This window comes from Podarcis gaigeae (assembly GCF_964106915.1).
Source record: "Podarcis gaigeae genome assembly, chromosome: 5".
In the NCBI taxonomy this organism is placed as follows: Eukaryota; Metazoa; Chordata; class Lepidosauria; order Squamata; family Lacertidae; genus Podarcis; species Podarcis gaigeae.
Genome location: NC_139681.1, coordinates 53,933,915 through 53,950,629, shown reverse-complemented (window position 1 = coordinate 53,950,629; position 16,715 = coordinate 53,933,915). Strand labels below are relative to the sequence as shown.

The following is a 16,715-nucleotide window of genomic DNA, read 5'->3' as shown; positions in this document are numbered from 1 at the left end:
TAACAAAGATTTGCTTGAAGAGTGTTTGTCTGGAATGCCATTATTTTAGGAGCATCGTTTCATTATTTAGTGCCCATGCAGCAATTCCTCCTGTTAAAGATTCAGACCGGGCTCAATAATATAGAAAGTGCATGGTCTGGAGTACAAAGAGACCCCAGGTGATACAGTGGTTAAAATGTCTAAATAGGATGAGGGAGGTCCGAGTTCAAATCCCCATACAGCAATGACCCTATTTGGTTGGATGACCTTGGACCTGTCCTCCTCTCCCAGCCTATCCAACCTCTCAAGCGTTGTTGTGAAGATAAAATGGAAGGAAAAGAACTGTGTATGCAAAAATATTTTGCAGCAAGTTGTTTCCCCAGTTTACCTGTGGGTGGGTGTGGGTGTGCTCTGTCCTGGCATTCCCTGATGCAAGAATGGAGTAGAGTTTTGATGTTGAATATTTGTTCAGTGGCCCAAGGCAAGAGCAATTCAGCACCAACTTCCCAGTTGAAACACTTTTTTTGCAGAAATATTAAGAGCTACCTGGTTTATATCTTTGGACTGAAGGATGGACTTGACAGAACCCCCAGAGCTCTTTGGAGAATGGTGAGTTAACAATGTTAACAGATAAACAAACTAGATCTAACTTTTACGTGTCCACTCTAATCCGTGAGTGAAAGAGTAGACAGCCCACATTCAGATCTCTGATCCTAAGGAAGACTAAAGCCCTTACTCCCGCCTCCAAAGCTTCTCACATTGTTCAATCAGACTGCATTAAATTAAGAAAAAATGCCTAAGAGTCCACAGCGTGCTCCCATTGCAGAAATTTGGGGTGCATTTGTGGGATTTTTGAAATCTGTGAAATTGGACACAGCAGTAAAGAAGTATATGATGTTTATTGGCACTTCCAGATTTTGACTGTGGGTAGAGGAAGACATGTTCCTAGCCATGTAAAAGGTTCACTCAAAACAATCAAGGCTGCTTTTCAACACTCTCCATCCTCAACACTAAATGTTTGCTTAATGGTCACACCCAGGAGCCCACACCCTCAGAGCTGGGGGGGGGGGGGGACAAAAACCCAAGTGGCTACCATACTGCATGTTTAAACACTGCAGGTGTCCAAAACGATTTTCATCACAAGAAGCAACTTACAGACGCTGCAAGTCGGGGCTGGTTTGTAGAAGAAGGTACCTTTCCCCATCACTTATTGCTCAATGACACACAACCGCATCCATTGAAAAATAATTTTGCTCAAGGTAAGCCAGGACTATCTGGACATTCTCTTCTGTGGCAGCAAATCTTTGTGCATTTACCTGGAAGTAAGACCCACTGAGCACAGTGGAACTTTCTTCAGAGTAGACATGCACAGGACTGAGCTGGGGGGGGGGGGCACTTCACAGCAGCCAAGAGATAACACGATGCTGCAGTCACTGTGTACATGTGAACTTGCTCTGAGCTGCATTTCTGAGAGGTGCAAAATGCAGAAAAGCAAGGCTTTGGAAGTTTTCAGTACAGGGTCCTTGGGAACACCTGTTCTCAGGCCCCTACAGGAGACCCATTTTACTACGCATCTCCACCTGATGCATAGTCCTGTTCTCTGTAGTGCTTTGGCAGGACATCACAACAATTAACTTGCATCACGTTGCACACTTCCCAGGTAGTTTTCAGTCAGCTGCACAAGCTTGGCGGTTGCATAAACAATAGAATCCAGTGATTCAGCAAGTTTTCAGTGACCTCCTGTTCTTCTCCACTGACCCATCTTCTCTGTAAGATACAGACTCCATAGCTCCCACTTTATTTTTGCTCATTATCAAGAAAATAATAATAAAAGAATCACAAGGAAAGAAATCCCCTCCCCACCCCCAAAAATATTCAATCCCACCCAGCACCAAGTTCTCTCCTGACCGATATGAAAGGGTTTTCACATTCCCACCACTTCACTCTCCCTCCCCAGGCATGGTATATTATTGTAAAGCCGAACCAATACTGCACTTGCAATTGTAAAAAGGAATGAATTTCTCGCAGAAACGCACATAGACACACAAAGAAACGTGCACAGCTGTTAGTGCATCTTGGAGATGGGCTCCGTTTCCCTAATGAGCCACCGGAGAGCTTCTTGCCGTCCTTGTCGCTCGAGCTCTGCCCCGACCACCTCTCGGCATTTTCTGTGGTACTCGTTCACCCAGTCGCACTAAAGAGAAAGGAGAGCACCTTGATCTTCAGCCACTGTGAATGCTACTTGCAAGGGGGGAAGGGACTATATAGGTCTAAAAAGCTCAAATAGTTGAAGTGAAGAGCAGCCCTTTGTGTACTGATGTCTATGGGGAAGTGCAGCTGAATACAATAGTCCCTTGTGCATCACTTTTGGAGGGATGGAGGTCAACAGCAATTGTGAGGGCAAGCTGAACCCGCAACAAAATGCTGCAGCGTGGAAGGTTCAGTGTTCCAGGCAGCTAGCCATGCCCTCTACCATGATGCGCAGAGAAAAGCTGGGGAGGAAGAGTACCAGCAAGCATGTTTCTGTTTTGTCTTTTAATTCCAGCTCTTGATTTCATGGCAAGTATAAGATACCTATGAATGCATCACTAGAGAACAACCTCAATGGCAAAATGCCCCGGAATTTCAGCTGATATATACTCAGTTCCTGAAATATTTGCCAATCTGGGAGTTCCCCTTCCCACCTTCTATTCTCAAAATAACCACGGTGCCACTTGTACTATCATCCTGTCAAGTTTGGCAATAGACCATGACAGGTTTGGCTGTAAAAACTAAGACAGCTAAGTACTAAGATGGAGGTTTTCATCAAGACCTGGTCTGTCTGGAAATGAGGGGGAAGAAAACCAAGCATTTCAAGTCCTCAAAGTAAAAGTCTCAAGTTTTACAACACAGTTATTATTTTCCTTACCTCTTTTGGAGTTAGCAAATCAACGTCTATCATTTTGGTTTGAATGGGAACCAGGGTCAAAGGCTCAAACGTCAAACTCCCTCTGTTGCTGAAGTTATACTACGGAGATAAAATATTCTGGTCATTGGAGAAAGCTTCTAGCTGAGTAAAAGTGCCCCTCTCACCATCACAGATTTCCTATAATGCAGCCTTCCCCATTCTGGTGTTCTCCAACTCTCATGAGATGACAGAAAACTGGAGAACGGTGGCATTAAGGTTATATTCTGAGAGAGTTTAACTAAGCAAATCCAGACATGTTATCCATCCCTCTGGAGAACTGTCCCTGGTGCATAAAACTGACTTTAGATTTGTTCTCACCACCTTTATAAAAATGTTTTTGGTCAAGTAACGTAATGCATGTCTAAAGTCCATTTCAGGGGCATAATCCGGCCCACTGGTCAGTTTAATCTGGCCCCTGTGGCAGTTTATTTCCTGGGTAAAATCCTTTAAAAAACCTCAACAACTTCAATCCTAAAAAGAGCTCAACAACTTTGGGGTAAAATCATAATAAAAAAACTTCAGTCCTAAAAAAAGGCTGGCCCTTTGGTCGGCCCTCACAGCCCTTCACTTCATCAAATCTGGCCCTCTTTGAAAAAAGTTTGAACACTACTGAAGGTCCTAATGTGAAGATTGGCCATCTTGTGCCAAACACCATGTTTTAACCCAATGTTCTCTTACGTTTCTCATTCCAACATAAAAACTCCCTTTCATCAGCAACTAGGAAAGTTAATAGAAGATTAAGGATCCTTTCCAAAGTTTTGTTTCAGCTTCCAGGAAGGCAGAAACAATCAAGCACTGCAAGGATGGAAAAGCTGTGGCTTTCAAATCATTGGTGGGGAACCTGTGCCATCAGCCCAAGCCAGCATGGCCAGTTGTGAGGGATGAAGGACCACGATGCCCAACAACATTTGGAAGATGGCAGGTTCACTCCCCATTGGAAAGACATTGTGCTCACAAGTCACAGCAAGGAGGCATTGCTCCTCTCAGGCATGCAAAGGAACCGCTCACCTTGGTTTTAACAGGAACGACAATGACAACGTTTTCTATTCGGATCCCAAAAGCATCAGCTTCATAATAACCAGGCTCTGCAGAGACAAAGTTAGACAGGAACACTGTTAGAAATTTTTCCCCCAAAGGGCAAACCCCCTAACAACCTTGGGAGTAAGGCCCAGCTTTTCCGTTCAAGCAACCTGAAGATTTTGGAGTTCAAAGAATCTTCCATATCACACCCAAAGACACATCTACACCTTTCGTAGAGAAAGGCAGTAAAGGCTTCTTCTATGGCTTGATCACAGAAGCTGCATTGGTGAGGCAACACTTGGGGGTGAAAATACCAGCACCGTAATAAAGGAAACCAGGATGGATGATGTTTTTATGCAGGAGCAGAACCAAAGCCCTTGAACAGCAATATTGCCTGAAAACCCCACAAAATTCACATGGCAGACAAGAGATAATGTGCACCAAATCTACTGAATGCTTGTGCCAGCAAAATCAGACCTTAATGCATACATCCCTGGGCTGACAAATTGCTGCCATAACAGCTAAGGGACATCCCTGCCTCAAACCTCACTCACTGCTAGGTGAGCCCAGGCACCATTTTCTCAGGCTCTCATCTATAAAATGATGCAAGAGTAGTTCAGAGCAGCAGTTTCCTGGAGATGGAGTTACTTTATTTTATTTTATTATGCTTTTTATTAACTTTTTATTACAACACATAAAAACATGATACTTAAGAAACAAACTAAAAAGAAAACACAAAACAAATGACAAACAAATAGCAATAAATCCGAAAGCTCTTACACACGGACTTATGTTACCCTATTTTCAATTTTCGATTGTTATTCTATTCTAATAGACTTCCTTCCTCCTCAAAGCGGGTCTAATTTCTTGTTTGTTTAACTGTTTCTTTCTCATTTCATCATGGAGTTACTGGTGTTTACCAGGAAGGGGGGGCTAGGAGGTGTTAAAAGCCCGTTTGATGCCCCACTGGGCAAGCTGCTCCTGATATGATGATAATACTGAGCTACCATACAGGAATATAAAGGTTATTGAGATCAATGCATGCAAACTGGTAGCTCAGTCAGTACAGCATGAGACTCTTGATCTGAGGGACATGAGTTTGAGCCCCACGTTGGGCAAATAATTCCTGCATTGCAAGAGGTTGGGCCACATGACTCTTGTGGTCCCTTCCAACTCTACAATTCTATGAGTCTGTGATTCAAATATATTTGGACACTTGCAAGCACTGTATAAATGCTAAGTATTAATATAACCAATGTTGATATTTAAGGACTGGAGAGGTGCCACCCTCCCATTCTTTCTCAGAAACAACAACCTAGAGAGCCAAGAGGATCACATGAAATTCTTATATTAAAAGCCAAAGAGGCAGAAGACACTAGTTCATGTAACAAGAGTCATGAGTCAATGGGAATAAATTAATTACCATCAGAAACAATCATCCCGGCTTCCAGAGGTTCATCTGCAAAGGTTTTGTAGCTAATGCCACATGGACCTTCATGGACATTTAGGAAAGCCCCAACTCCGTGTCCTGTGCCATGCAGGTAATCTAAGCCTTGGTCCCACAGTGCAGAGCGTGCAAAGGAGTCCAGGAGGTGACCTACAAGACACAAAAGGAAGTTGCAGGCCCACAGGTCCACAATATATTAACAAGCTGAGCAGAAAGCAAGAAGCCTTATTTCTGACAGTCATATCCCGAACTTGCAGGTTGAAAAAGATGTACATACAATTTTATGCTGTCCTTTATATACTTTGATTTTTTTAAAAAAAACCACACCTTTGGAAACAGAATTTAAGCACGACCATAATATTATACAAACAATTGGTTTCCCACTCCCCCAGAACAAAAACTAATTCATACAACAAATTTCCCCATAAATCTATATGCATATATAGTGGGTGCTAGTCATCAGAGAGTTCAGTTGGATACTTTATAAAGGGATGCCGTATTTCAGCAAAATCATCCGTATCAGTCGCATCATTGGGGCATGTACTCTCTTAGTTAGTTTCTCGGATAAAGCAATTGACCATTGTGTGATGTGTAGATAATCGTGTCCTTTCCTTTTGTGCACTATGCTGAGGGAACAATACAGATACCCCTTTTATCTGCATAATTTATTCATTTTTTTAAAGGGATAATGTTGCGTCTTGCCTGAGAGATTCAGAATTGTAAATTGAGGGGAAAGAGGCCATAGCTCAGGGCTTGAGTATTGACATTGCGTTCCAAGGCCACCCCCACCCCCCACATCCTCAGGCGGGGCTGGGAGAAAATTCTGCCTGGAATCCTGGACAGCTGCCAGCCAGTCAGTGCAGACAATACTGAACTGAATGGACCAATGGTCTGACTCCATAGAAAGAAGATGGCTTCCTATGTTCCTAAGTTTCTTAACACTCTTTCATTCAGGTTCCATATAATTTTATTCAGGCTTAAATTTCAGGTGTCAATTTTATTTTACTTAACATGTTAAAACAGGAACCCCATTTTGAAAGGGGAATTGTTGTGATTTGCTAGGGAAATATTCAATTTTAGTTTTAAGTTTCTTTAGATTGTATATATACTTTATCTGGGTCTGTGGCAATTCTATTCATCCTAAGTTACTTTTACACAGGTATGTAGTTCCACATCGTTAAACCCTTCCCTCGTGAAGGCCTGATGACTAGATAACAGAGAAAACGCAAATCTGATTCCGAGCGCCACTGCAGCTGAGGAAGAGGAAAGGGAAACTGACCAACCTTTGGTCCCGTTGGGGAAAATGGATGCGCTGACAGCTATGTGACCCTTCAGCACATAGGTAAAACACTCCTGGAAGGAAAGGGAAGATGATGAGCAAAACAGAGCCAGGCATTGGAAGGCCTGGCCCACGAGTCACTTGCAACCTAGAACAAGTGCATAAAGAATTCTGGACTGGGGTCTGCCAATATATTTGAAGCACCAGCTCAGTTTGATAGTAAAAGTGACCAGTGTATATCTCATCTCCCTAAGATGTGTGTGTGTACAGGGAGGGAGGGGTGAAATAAAGGGCAATTTCTAGCAGTGGTCAGAGCTTAGATGTTCAGCTTACATATGGACTACACCCCAGATGTTTTAATTGGCTCTTGTACACATTGGCATCCAGAACATCTGCCCCACCCCACCCCCTTTGGAGAAAACGCTGCTTCTATAAATATTCAGGTGGTTTTGATTATGAAAAAATAATGCCACAAAACTGAATATCCAAAAGGTTCCCAATGGATAGATACAAAGGGGGGAGGGATGAAACCAGGACCCATAAAGAGGGAGAGTTGCTGCAGGTGCCCAGGGACAATAAGGCCACCCTTGACTTTCAGCGGGGGGGTTTGGTGTCAAGCAGAGCTACTTGATCATCTCACGGTCCTTGTAGTAAGTGAAATCTGCACACAAACAAACCTACAGTGCTTATTGTATCTAAAATTGCCTAAGGCAACCTGTTTGGGGAGAATCAACGATGAAACCCGAATTCTTGCATACCTTTTCATAAGCTGTTGGGGTGCCAAAATGCATTGTCCTTGTCACATCTGTAGTTCCATCCCTTCCAAAAAGAGAAAGAGAAAAACATATTCTAACTATCGAAAGAGAAAGGTGGAGGCATAGGCTGTTGCGTTATACCGAGTCTGAGCATTGGTCCATCTAGTTCAGTAATGTCTACACTGACTGGCAACAACTCCCGAGGGTTTCAGGCAGGGGTCTCTCCCTGTCTTGCCTGGATATCCTGGGGACGGAAGCTGGGATCTTCAGCAGGCAAAGCAGATGCTCTAACACTGAGCTATTGCACTTCCCGGAAAAGTCAAGAATATACTTTAAGCTATAGCCAGCCTAGTGCAAAATTTTGTGAGCTTCTTCCAAGTGTTCTGCAGTGGGTAAGGCTCAGCTATAACAAGAATGGGCATTGCTGGTCTTGCTGAGTCGCATCAAAATAGGCTATGAAACAGGTCAAGATTTCCTCATGGAAACGCCAGGAGACCATTGCCCACCAATCAGCTCACACAGCAAGATATTCTGTGGGCCTTGTCCTTCTTACTGGAATCGAAAGTGCAGAAATAGCAATCAACGAACAGAAGTTCACGGGGCAGGAGAAGGACAAGGTATGCCTACAGAGGGTGGAATAATAAGACGGGTAATTGGTCGTGGCAGCTGTGACCTTCCAAACCTGCTAGCAAGAGATTTCCCAATTAGAGACCCCCAAAGCAGATGGTTTCTCCCGTCCTCCTGAGATAAGGTATCAGCTAGCCAATGGACATCCAGGTGTCTTCTGCCACACCTCAAAGTATAATCTATTTAGTTACAGTGGTGCCCCGCAAGACGAATGCCTCGCTAAACGAAAAACCCGCAAGACGAAAGTGTTTTCCGATTTTTTAGCGGCTTCGCAAGACGAATTTCCCTATGGGCTTGCTTCGCAAGACGAAAGCCCATAGGGAAATCTCCGGGGACAGTGGGGAAGCGCAGCGCGCCTTCTCCTCTGTTCCCGGACCTGTCCTAAGGCTTGCGGTGGGAGGTCCGGGAACAGAGGGGAAGGCGCGAAGGGCTTCTCCTCTGTTCCTGGGGCTTGCAGTGGGAGGAGGGTTTTTCCTCCCCACCGCCAACATTCAGAACAGCATTCTGAATGTTGGCGGTGGGGAGGAAAGCCCTCCTCCCACCGCAAGCCTTCAGGACAGGTCCGGGAACAGAGGGGAAGGTGCGCAGCGCTTCTCCTCTGTTCCCGGGGCTTGCGGTGGGAGGAGGGTTTTTCCTCCCCACCGCCAACATTCAGAACAGCATTCTGAATGTTGGCGGTGGGGAGGAAAGCCCTCCTCCCACCGCAAGCCTTCAGGACAGGTCCGGGAACAGAGGGGAAGGTGCGCAGCCTGCTGCCCCGCACGAGGGGCGCTCTTAAGCAGAGCGCCCCTCGCGCGGGGCCGACATTCGCCGCTTGGAGAGCCCTGCGGGGAAGTCCTGCAGGATTCCCCAAGCTGCGAATGTCTGCGCCGCGCGAGGGGCGCTCTGCTTAAGAGCGCCCCTCGCGCGGGGCAGCAGGCTGCTATCCGCAGCTTGGAGAGCCCTGCGGGGAAGTCCTGCAGGGCTCCCCAAGCTGCGAATGTCTGCCCCTCACGCGGGGCAGCAGGCTGCTATCCACAGCTTGGAGAGCCCTCTGGACCTCTTCTGAAGGCGGGTGGGGGGCAAAAGTCTTTGTCCCCCCTGCCTGCCTTCCCGGGGGATTTTAAAATGCTGGCGGGCGGCAGCGCTGCCGCCCGCCAGCATTTTAAGATCGCCCCGGACAGCGGAGAAGTCTCCGCTGTCCCGGGAAGGGGGGGGGAAGCAAAGACTTTCGCCCCCCCCCCGTCGGCCTTCAGAAGAGGTCGGGGGACAGACTGTCCCCAAACCTGGTCTGAAGGCGGTTTCCATAGGAACGCATTGATTGATTTTCAATGCATTCCTATGGGAAACCGTGCTTCGCAAGACGAAAAACTCGCAAGACGAAAAGACTTGCGGAACGAATTAATTTCGTCTTGCGAGGCACCACTGTATGCTGTTTTTTAAAGGGAGCGGCTTCTAGAAGCTGGCTCCAGCCCTATCCCAACTTTTCGCTAGTTAATGCATGCTCAAGTAAGCTTTCACAGACTGCAAGGCCACTGGAGAGATGTCAAGCGGAATCTGTAACTGTAGCTCAGAGGAAATGAACTCTCTTCCAACAAATCTATTCTGTTATCCCTCCAGCTATCCCGGCGCTGGTGTCCGTTGGTTCCTCCTGCTCTCTGCTTATGGAACATTCCAATCTGGATAACCATCTGCATTGTTGTCTCTGCACAGGGCAAGCTGTTCGGAAAGCTGAGGTACAAAGGATTTGGCTCCAGCACAAGAGATTGTACTAAACGACCTCTGCTCCCTCCCCCCCCCCCCCGGCTAGCTCTGCCAGCGTACAAACTGAAGTTACTGGATGCAACTCAAGGATCTGGGATGCTATGTTTCATAAATGATACATAATTTGGTACTGTGGGGCATGTTTCAGAGGATAGGAAAAGCAGGACACACTTCCTTACGTCAAACCAACAAAAACAAGGGAAATAAATCCTGCCAATCCAATAAAAATCAGGGCAAAATGTGCATCCTGCAGCTTTGTGCATGGAACAAAAATCAACCTTCCAAGGACAGCACTAGGGAAAGTGAGTTGGAGAGCATGTGAGCAGTGCTTGGGGAAGTATTCAAAGCCAGTCAAGCAGGATTTCTATTGATCCATGGGTTGTTGGAAGCTATCAGGACCCCTGCATAACTCCTCTACCCTGTCCCAGAGGAGTGAGCAAATATTTCAAGTTCTCCAGAACTTCTTCTGCAGGCTGGGTGTTAAGCGACACTTTTTTAAAAAATGGGGGGGGGGGGGAGAAAAAGGCAGGTACAGTGGAAAATCCTTAAGAGTCTGAAAGATGGGAGTTCAGAAAGTGCAATGCACACTTAATTTCATTAGACAGCCCCGGTGCAAAGTAGGTTGGGATCACTGACCAAGGAAGCCTCCTTCATCTCTATGGTCCTACAGGTCATGGAGCTTTGCTCAAGCATCTAATTTAACTATATGTACCGTGCTGAAAAAAAGTCAAGGGATCTGTATCTCTCTGAGAATTCCCAAATTATCCATACTTTTGAAAATAAAGAGCACAATCCACTCATAAGTTCTCTTCCACAACCTCTGTTGACATTAACAGGGGTTAAGCAGGACCCTGAGAACTTCCCCCGGGAGAGGCAGGATTTGTGCAAAGTCTCTCTCCAGGCACTCTGCCCTAGCACATGACTTTAAAAACACTCGAGTTAACTTTGCAACATCAGCCAGTTCAGCCCTGCTGCCCCACAGCCTAGGGAATGTCATGGATGCATAACTCATTATATTCAATTGACTGCTTCACAATGTGGCACCGAGGAAGTCGATAATTAGGCTGCCTGAGAAGAAGGCTCTCATTGTACAAGTTTTATCCACACAGTTGCCATTCAGGAGGCCATTAAAATTTCAAAAAAAAAAACCAAACAAAAATGCCAAGCCTCTAAAGCCAGGAAGGGAAAACCTGTGACCCTTCAGGTGCTATGGGACTCCAGTTCCCATCAGCCAGCACGGCCAATGGTCAAGGATAATGGGAGTTGTAGTCCAACAACATATCGAGGGCCACAAGTTCCCCATCCCAGTTCTAAAGAAGAACTGTTCCGCAGATCAGTTCCGCTCCATTCCTTGCTGAACAAAATAGTTTTCATCTTAATGCTGCTGTGGCTAAGAAATTATGCACTTCTGTAAGTCCCCAGCTTTTGAATCTCACCTCTGCAAGCACACTAGGTTGCCTTAAGCAAGCCACTCACTCTAAGCTTAAATAAAAAATGATACTGTATGTGAAATAGCACTATTTCAAAGCAAAAGACAACTGCACAGCCCCCAACTTCCCAGGATAATATTGCTATGACTCATATTTTCTCCATGGTGTTTATCTTAAACAAGTATAGTATAAAGCTGTGTCTTTTTCCATACCAAATCTATATCTGAGGTGGGATTTGATTAAGTGTATGTTCACCAATGCGAAGTAGCCTATAAGCTTCATTTACCTGTACTGAGCCCCAGAATCCAGGAGGTAGATTTCATTCATGGATAAAGTCCTATTTGTCTCAGGTGTAGGCCTATTCAAGAAAAGAAAAATGATTTGTCTCACCTTTTCATTGAAACCAGCAAGTGAAAACAGACTGAATTACATGTTCTTCCTTCAATTATACAATTAAATTATGAACTCTGGGCCGAGTGTATTTGTCCATAGTAAATTTTCATGGATTGTTGGATCAAATCAGCTGCCCATTTAGGTCAGCATCATGTGTCTGAGGGCATCTTCAGCATTGTACAGCATGTGTTTACTATTCTAACTTATATAAGAGGCTGTATAGAATCGCAATATTTGGTGGTGGAAGCACATTCACAATGACAATCAGAAGGCTGGAAGAGCTTGTTATCTACACCTACTTGTTGATCACATGATTCTCTATTGAAAATTCTACAGCTGACAGGAGACAGGTCTATGAGCCACCAAGAAATATTCCAACACTTCAATATATATATATAGATAAAGTAAAGTATTTGCATGTATTTGCACTTCATTCAACCATTATTTCAACTAGGATTGTGCTAAATTCTGCACAGTTATCAGTTTTTGCACTGAAAGCTGCACTTTGGGACAGGGTTAAATTTTTCACTGAATCAGTGGATGTCAAGATCTTTTCTTTTTTAAAAAAAACCACTTCCAGCCTCAACATCATGCAATCCCTGAGAAACTTGTAAAGAACAAAAGGAAATCCTCTAGTCTCTGCATTCTGCAGCAGCAAATAACCTCAGCCCTCCACAATGACTCCACCCCTCAAACTCTCTCATTAGTAACTTTGGAAAAAACAGGAAGCTAGCCAAACAGGGACAACCCATCTTCATGAAGCCAACCGCCTGAAAACAATTTGGACATCCATAGTAGATGGTTATGGAACAAGATACATTGTTCTGCTGCTTCAGCCACAAACTCTCTTTATATCACTAGATGGAAAATAACATCAACTGACGTGATTCCCTGAAGTTCTGTTAAGCCTCAGATGGGGACCACACCAAGTGCAATGGGATCCTGGAGAAAAGATTTGGTCATAGAAGCCAACTTGAAGGTTAACAGTAGCGAACATTTCCTACTCTAGACTAAGCAGCGATACACTAACATGATGGTGCTCTAGGTTCTTCCAACTATGTAGTGAAGTGTCCAGTGCAAGGACTCTGTTGCTCTTACTTACTTGTAGTGAATTATAGCACCGTTTGGGCCTGTACTTGATATTGTAGCAAAGCTCAAGTCGACAAAGTTCTCTTGCTGGCTGGAAAAAAGAGAAATTTCATGAGCAATAGGGCCATTTAGAACTTCTACAGCAAGGAGACATCCTGCCTCTCAAAGGATGAGAACAAAGGTTTTCATTTTCTGCCATTGCCCTTCATTGAGATTTCATCATTCATCATCACCCTGGCGAGTCTTCCTGCAATTTGTCTCAATTAACCATTTGGGCCAAAACTTGCTCAGGCTGTTCTAGCAAGACAATGAACATCAAACCTAAAGTATGGGGAAGGGCTGTAGCTCAGTGGTAGAGCATATGCTCTTCATGCAGAAGGTCCCAGTTTCAATCCCAGCATCTGCAGTTAAGGTTGGGAATGCCCTCTAAAAACTTGGAGACACACTGCAGTTCTGTATAGAAAATATTGCGCTAGGTGGACCAATGGTGTGATGATGTGTTATAAAGAAGCTTCCTATTTTACCACCCAAAAAAGAAGATTGGGAACTGGACTAGTGATGATCTCAAACCAGAGCTTGCTCTATACCCTCTGCTTGGTTCATCCAAAAAGGAGAAGACAAGGCAACAGTTTGATCATGAAATTATGCAGGACATGGACCCTCTCTCAAAACAATTTGTGGACATCCAATCAAGCCAAATGTTGGAAGATTCAGGACAGGCAAATGAAAGTACAGTGGTACCTCAGGTTAAGAACTTAATTCGTTCCGGAGGTCCGTTCTTAACCTGAAACTGTTCTTAACCTGAAGCACCACTTTAGCTAATGGGGCCTCCTGCTGCTGTTGCGCCACCGCTGCACAATTTCTGTTCTCATCTTGAAGCAAAGTTTTTAACCCGAGGTAGTATTTCTGGGTTAGCGGAGTCTGTAACCTGAAGCGTATGTAACCCAAGGTACCACTGTACTTTTTCATGCAGCACTTAGTTAAACTCACTCCCACAGGAGGCAGTAGCATCCACCATCTTGGATGGCTTTAAAAGAAGGTTGGGCAAATTAATGAAGGATCAGTCTATCCATGGATCCTAGCCATGATGGCTATCCTCTGCCTCCAGGAGGCAGCCACACCTGTGAATGCCAGTTGCTGAAAACTGAGGGAGAAGAGAGTCTCTTATGCTCAGGTCCTGCTTGTGGCTTTCCTCAAAGTTATCTAGCTATTCACTGTGAGGTTGAGCCAGCAGGCTCTTCTGATGCTCTTATGTTCCTAAAGGTTTGCTCTTCTTTAAACTGCCTGCCTTGGAAGTCGGACCCCTCCTTTCCGCAGCCTCCCAATGGATCCTGTTTTCCCCAAAGTCTATATAAAACTTCAGTGACTATAATGACCCAGAGATTGCCCACATCTGTCTTTCTTCTTACCTACGGAACTCCTCTGCTTTATCTGCTGCTGTTATTTCAGTAATATTCCCTTTGGGAACCTAATAGAAAAGATTGCAGCCTGGTAAACAACAATGGAAACACAGCATGTTGTAGCCTTCATGGGATCTTGCCCAGTCACCCTCTCTTTTCCCTTAGAGGCCACTGTTGACTCCCCATCCCTCCATGCTATCCTTGGGCATCAATATCAGGGCTCAACGACATTAGCAGTGGCTAAACCAACGGCACTTTCTCCTCAGTAGACTACAGCTATTGAATATTAGTGTTACCTTGGAAAACTTAAAAGTGTGGTTAATCTTAACTATGCTATATTGAAACCAGCTTTATAGTTTGATTTCATAAGTTGACTTCTTTCAATAAACCATGGTTAAGACTAGACACAGTTTGTTTGAGTTTGGACATTCCACTAAGCTGTGATTGGTAGCAAACAGCAGCAAAAGCTTCTGATCCCCTCCATGTGGCTGCACTGGAAAAGCAGAGCGAGGGGGAAGTGTTTGAATCCAAGGCTAACGCAGGCCTATTCACATAGTGCTAAGCACCATAGTTTAGTGTGATATCTGAACATGGCCATTGTGAGAAAACCAATATAGCATATAAAAAAACAGAAGATGCTTTCCAGTAACATTCTACTATGGCAACCTCTGCCATGATTTTTCTCCTGTATGCAAGCCAATCGTTCACCATTCCTCTTTCGATCACACAAGGCAAGCAAAAACAGTCTCCAAAAGTCATCATTTCCTCTCAAGGTGGAAATATGAACAGCGCTCACAGCCCCTAAAAGTCTCAGTGGCTTTCTCCGTCCCTCTAGGCCATAGTAATCAGTAGTTACCATGAGCAATACTAAAGCTTATATTCATGCAATCTTCTATTATACAGTAACAGTCTTCTCTCAGTAAAAATCTATAAAACTATACCTCCTTCTCCAGCCAGTTAAATAACTCACACAAGGCCACAGCATCCTTAATCTGTTAATAAAAGGAGAAGAAGAAACAAGGTAAAGGGATTAATGAAATACACCTGTATGGAATAACCCACTGAAAAATTGGCCCCAAACATTTTAATGAAAGAAATATATTAGTAGGCTGTAGCAAAAAGACAACATTTCTACTTCCAAGCAGAAACCTCTGCACTTCACTCTGCACTCTGCAAAAACTATTGCAGAGTTCAGTAGAATTAATAATTTGCAGCTCTGAAACAAAAAAGAGCCACTAAACTGGGCAGATCACTTACGTGAGCTCTCCTCATGCCTTCTGACTCCGCTGCATTCTTCACAGCTTTTGCAATGCATATGGGAGTGTAGGGGGTGAGGTAGCGGTGAGCCTAAGACAAAAAAGAAAAAAAGAAAAGATACAATTTGGCAAGGAGCCCAAACTGCCTGCTGGCCCTGGAGTTGTCTGGCCACTAAGACTACGCTGAAGTGGGCTAGCTACATCTTCGTATCCTTCCAAGCCTCAGGGACCAGACAGAAAGGGTGCATGCAAGCCAAGAGCATCCTTTATCATCTTCTGTCTGCATGAAAGGCAAAGTGTAGCCTTTCCTTACAAGGGACCACCAGATCATTTTGCATGCCCTTTCCTGCACCTTTCCCAGTCATTTCCCCTTGATTCTGCTCGGACTGTTCTAAGCCCTTCAAGAGATGGTCCACCTGAAGTCTACAGTTCCATGGATCTACGTATTTAGATAGGATTCCTGCATTGCAGGGGGCTGGACTAGATGATCTGTGAGGTCCCTCTACAATTCTACGATTCCATGAAGCAGACACACCTCTGCATATAGTTCTCTCTGGAAAGTCTCCAGCTCTGTGCAAGCCACTTTATGAGCTGAGCAGGAAGCAGGGCGAAGTCTGGTCTCAAAGAACATTGCGGACTGTGCCAAAACACTGCCATATACATGTGACACTGAACTAAAAGTACCTTAGAATCTTCTTGCACTCTGTGTTAGGTATGTAACACAGTAGAGAAAGCAAAAAGAAAAAGAAGAGCCCATTTCAAACAGAAGGCATGCTCCTGCAGCCCAGGGTAGCCAGTGGATTGTCTTCTACATGTGGTTGGACTCCAATTCCCATGCGCCCCCACCACCATGGCCAATGGCCAGGGATGAGGAGAGTTGGAGTCCAACGCCATCTTGAAGGCACCACAAGAGCTACCACTGCTCTAGCTAATGGAGGTTTCTATATTCATGTTCTACATACAGGTGAAGAAGAAAAATGCCTCACATAGGATAACAGTAAGTCTCACGGTGCGTTTTGTCACAGCCTCCCCACAGAAAGCCAGAAGAGGCTGCTGTGTCGTCGTCCCCCAACAAAACGATGAGAACAAAACCTCTTTATTCCTCTCTACTAGAATGTTTTCCAGCCCAATCCACAAAAGCAGTTTTTTTGCTGCAGGGCCAATTTTTTTTTCTCCAAATCCCTGCCTTATTCTAATCTGACACTCTTTCAGATAAATTCTTTTAATGAGTTAGTCATTTCCTCCTGCCACAGGGGTTGTAAGCAACCCATGGAGAGCTTGGCTTGGGTTTCAAAGCCACGTTGCAGCAGAGGACAAGAGGCCTGCAACAGCCCCACATGGAAGGAAGCT

At 44.8% G+C, this 16,715-nt stretch overlaps 1 protein-coding gene across 1 annotated transcript in view; it reads right to left on the bottom strand.

The window, feature by feature from the left end:
- Positions 1–859: 859 nt before the first annotated feature.
- XPNPEP1 (X-prolyl aminopeptidase 1) overlaps positions 860–16,715 on the bottom strand; it is a 35,893-nt gene continuing 20,037 nt past the window's right edge. The window contains exons 11-21 of the mRNA XM_083741603.1: positions 15,367–15,456; positions 15,051–15,101; positions 14,119–14,177; positions 12,723–12,800; positions 11,514–11,585; positions 7,431–7,491; positions 6,677–6,746; positions 5,370–5,543; positions 3,935–4,011; positions 2,888–2,986; positions 860–2,173 (exon numbers count right to left, since the gene is read on the bottom strand). Coding sequence (XP_083597729.1) covers positions 2,045–2,173; positions 2,888–2,986; positions 3,935–4,011; positions 5,370–5,543; positions 6,677–6,746; positions 7,431–7,491; positions 11,514–11,585; positions 12,723–12,800; positions 14,119–14,177; positions 15,051–15,101; positions 15,367–15,456 — 960 coding nt within the window. The 3' untranslated portion in view covers positions 860–2,044. The remainder of the gene's footprint in view (positions 2,174–2,887; positions 2,987–3,934; positions 4,012–5,369; positions 5,544–6,676; positions 6,747–7,430; positions 7,492–11,513; positions 11,586–12,722; positions 12,801–14,118; positions 14,178–15,050; positions 15,102–15,366; positions 15,457–16,715) is intronic.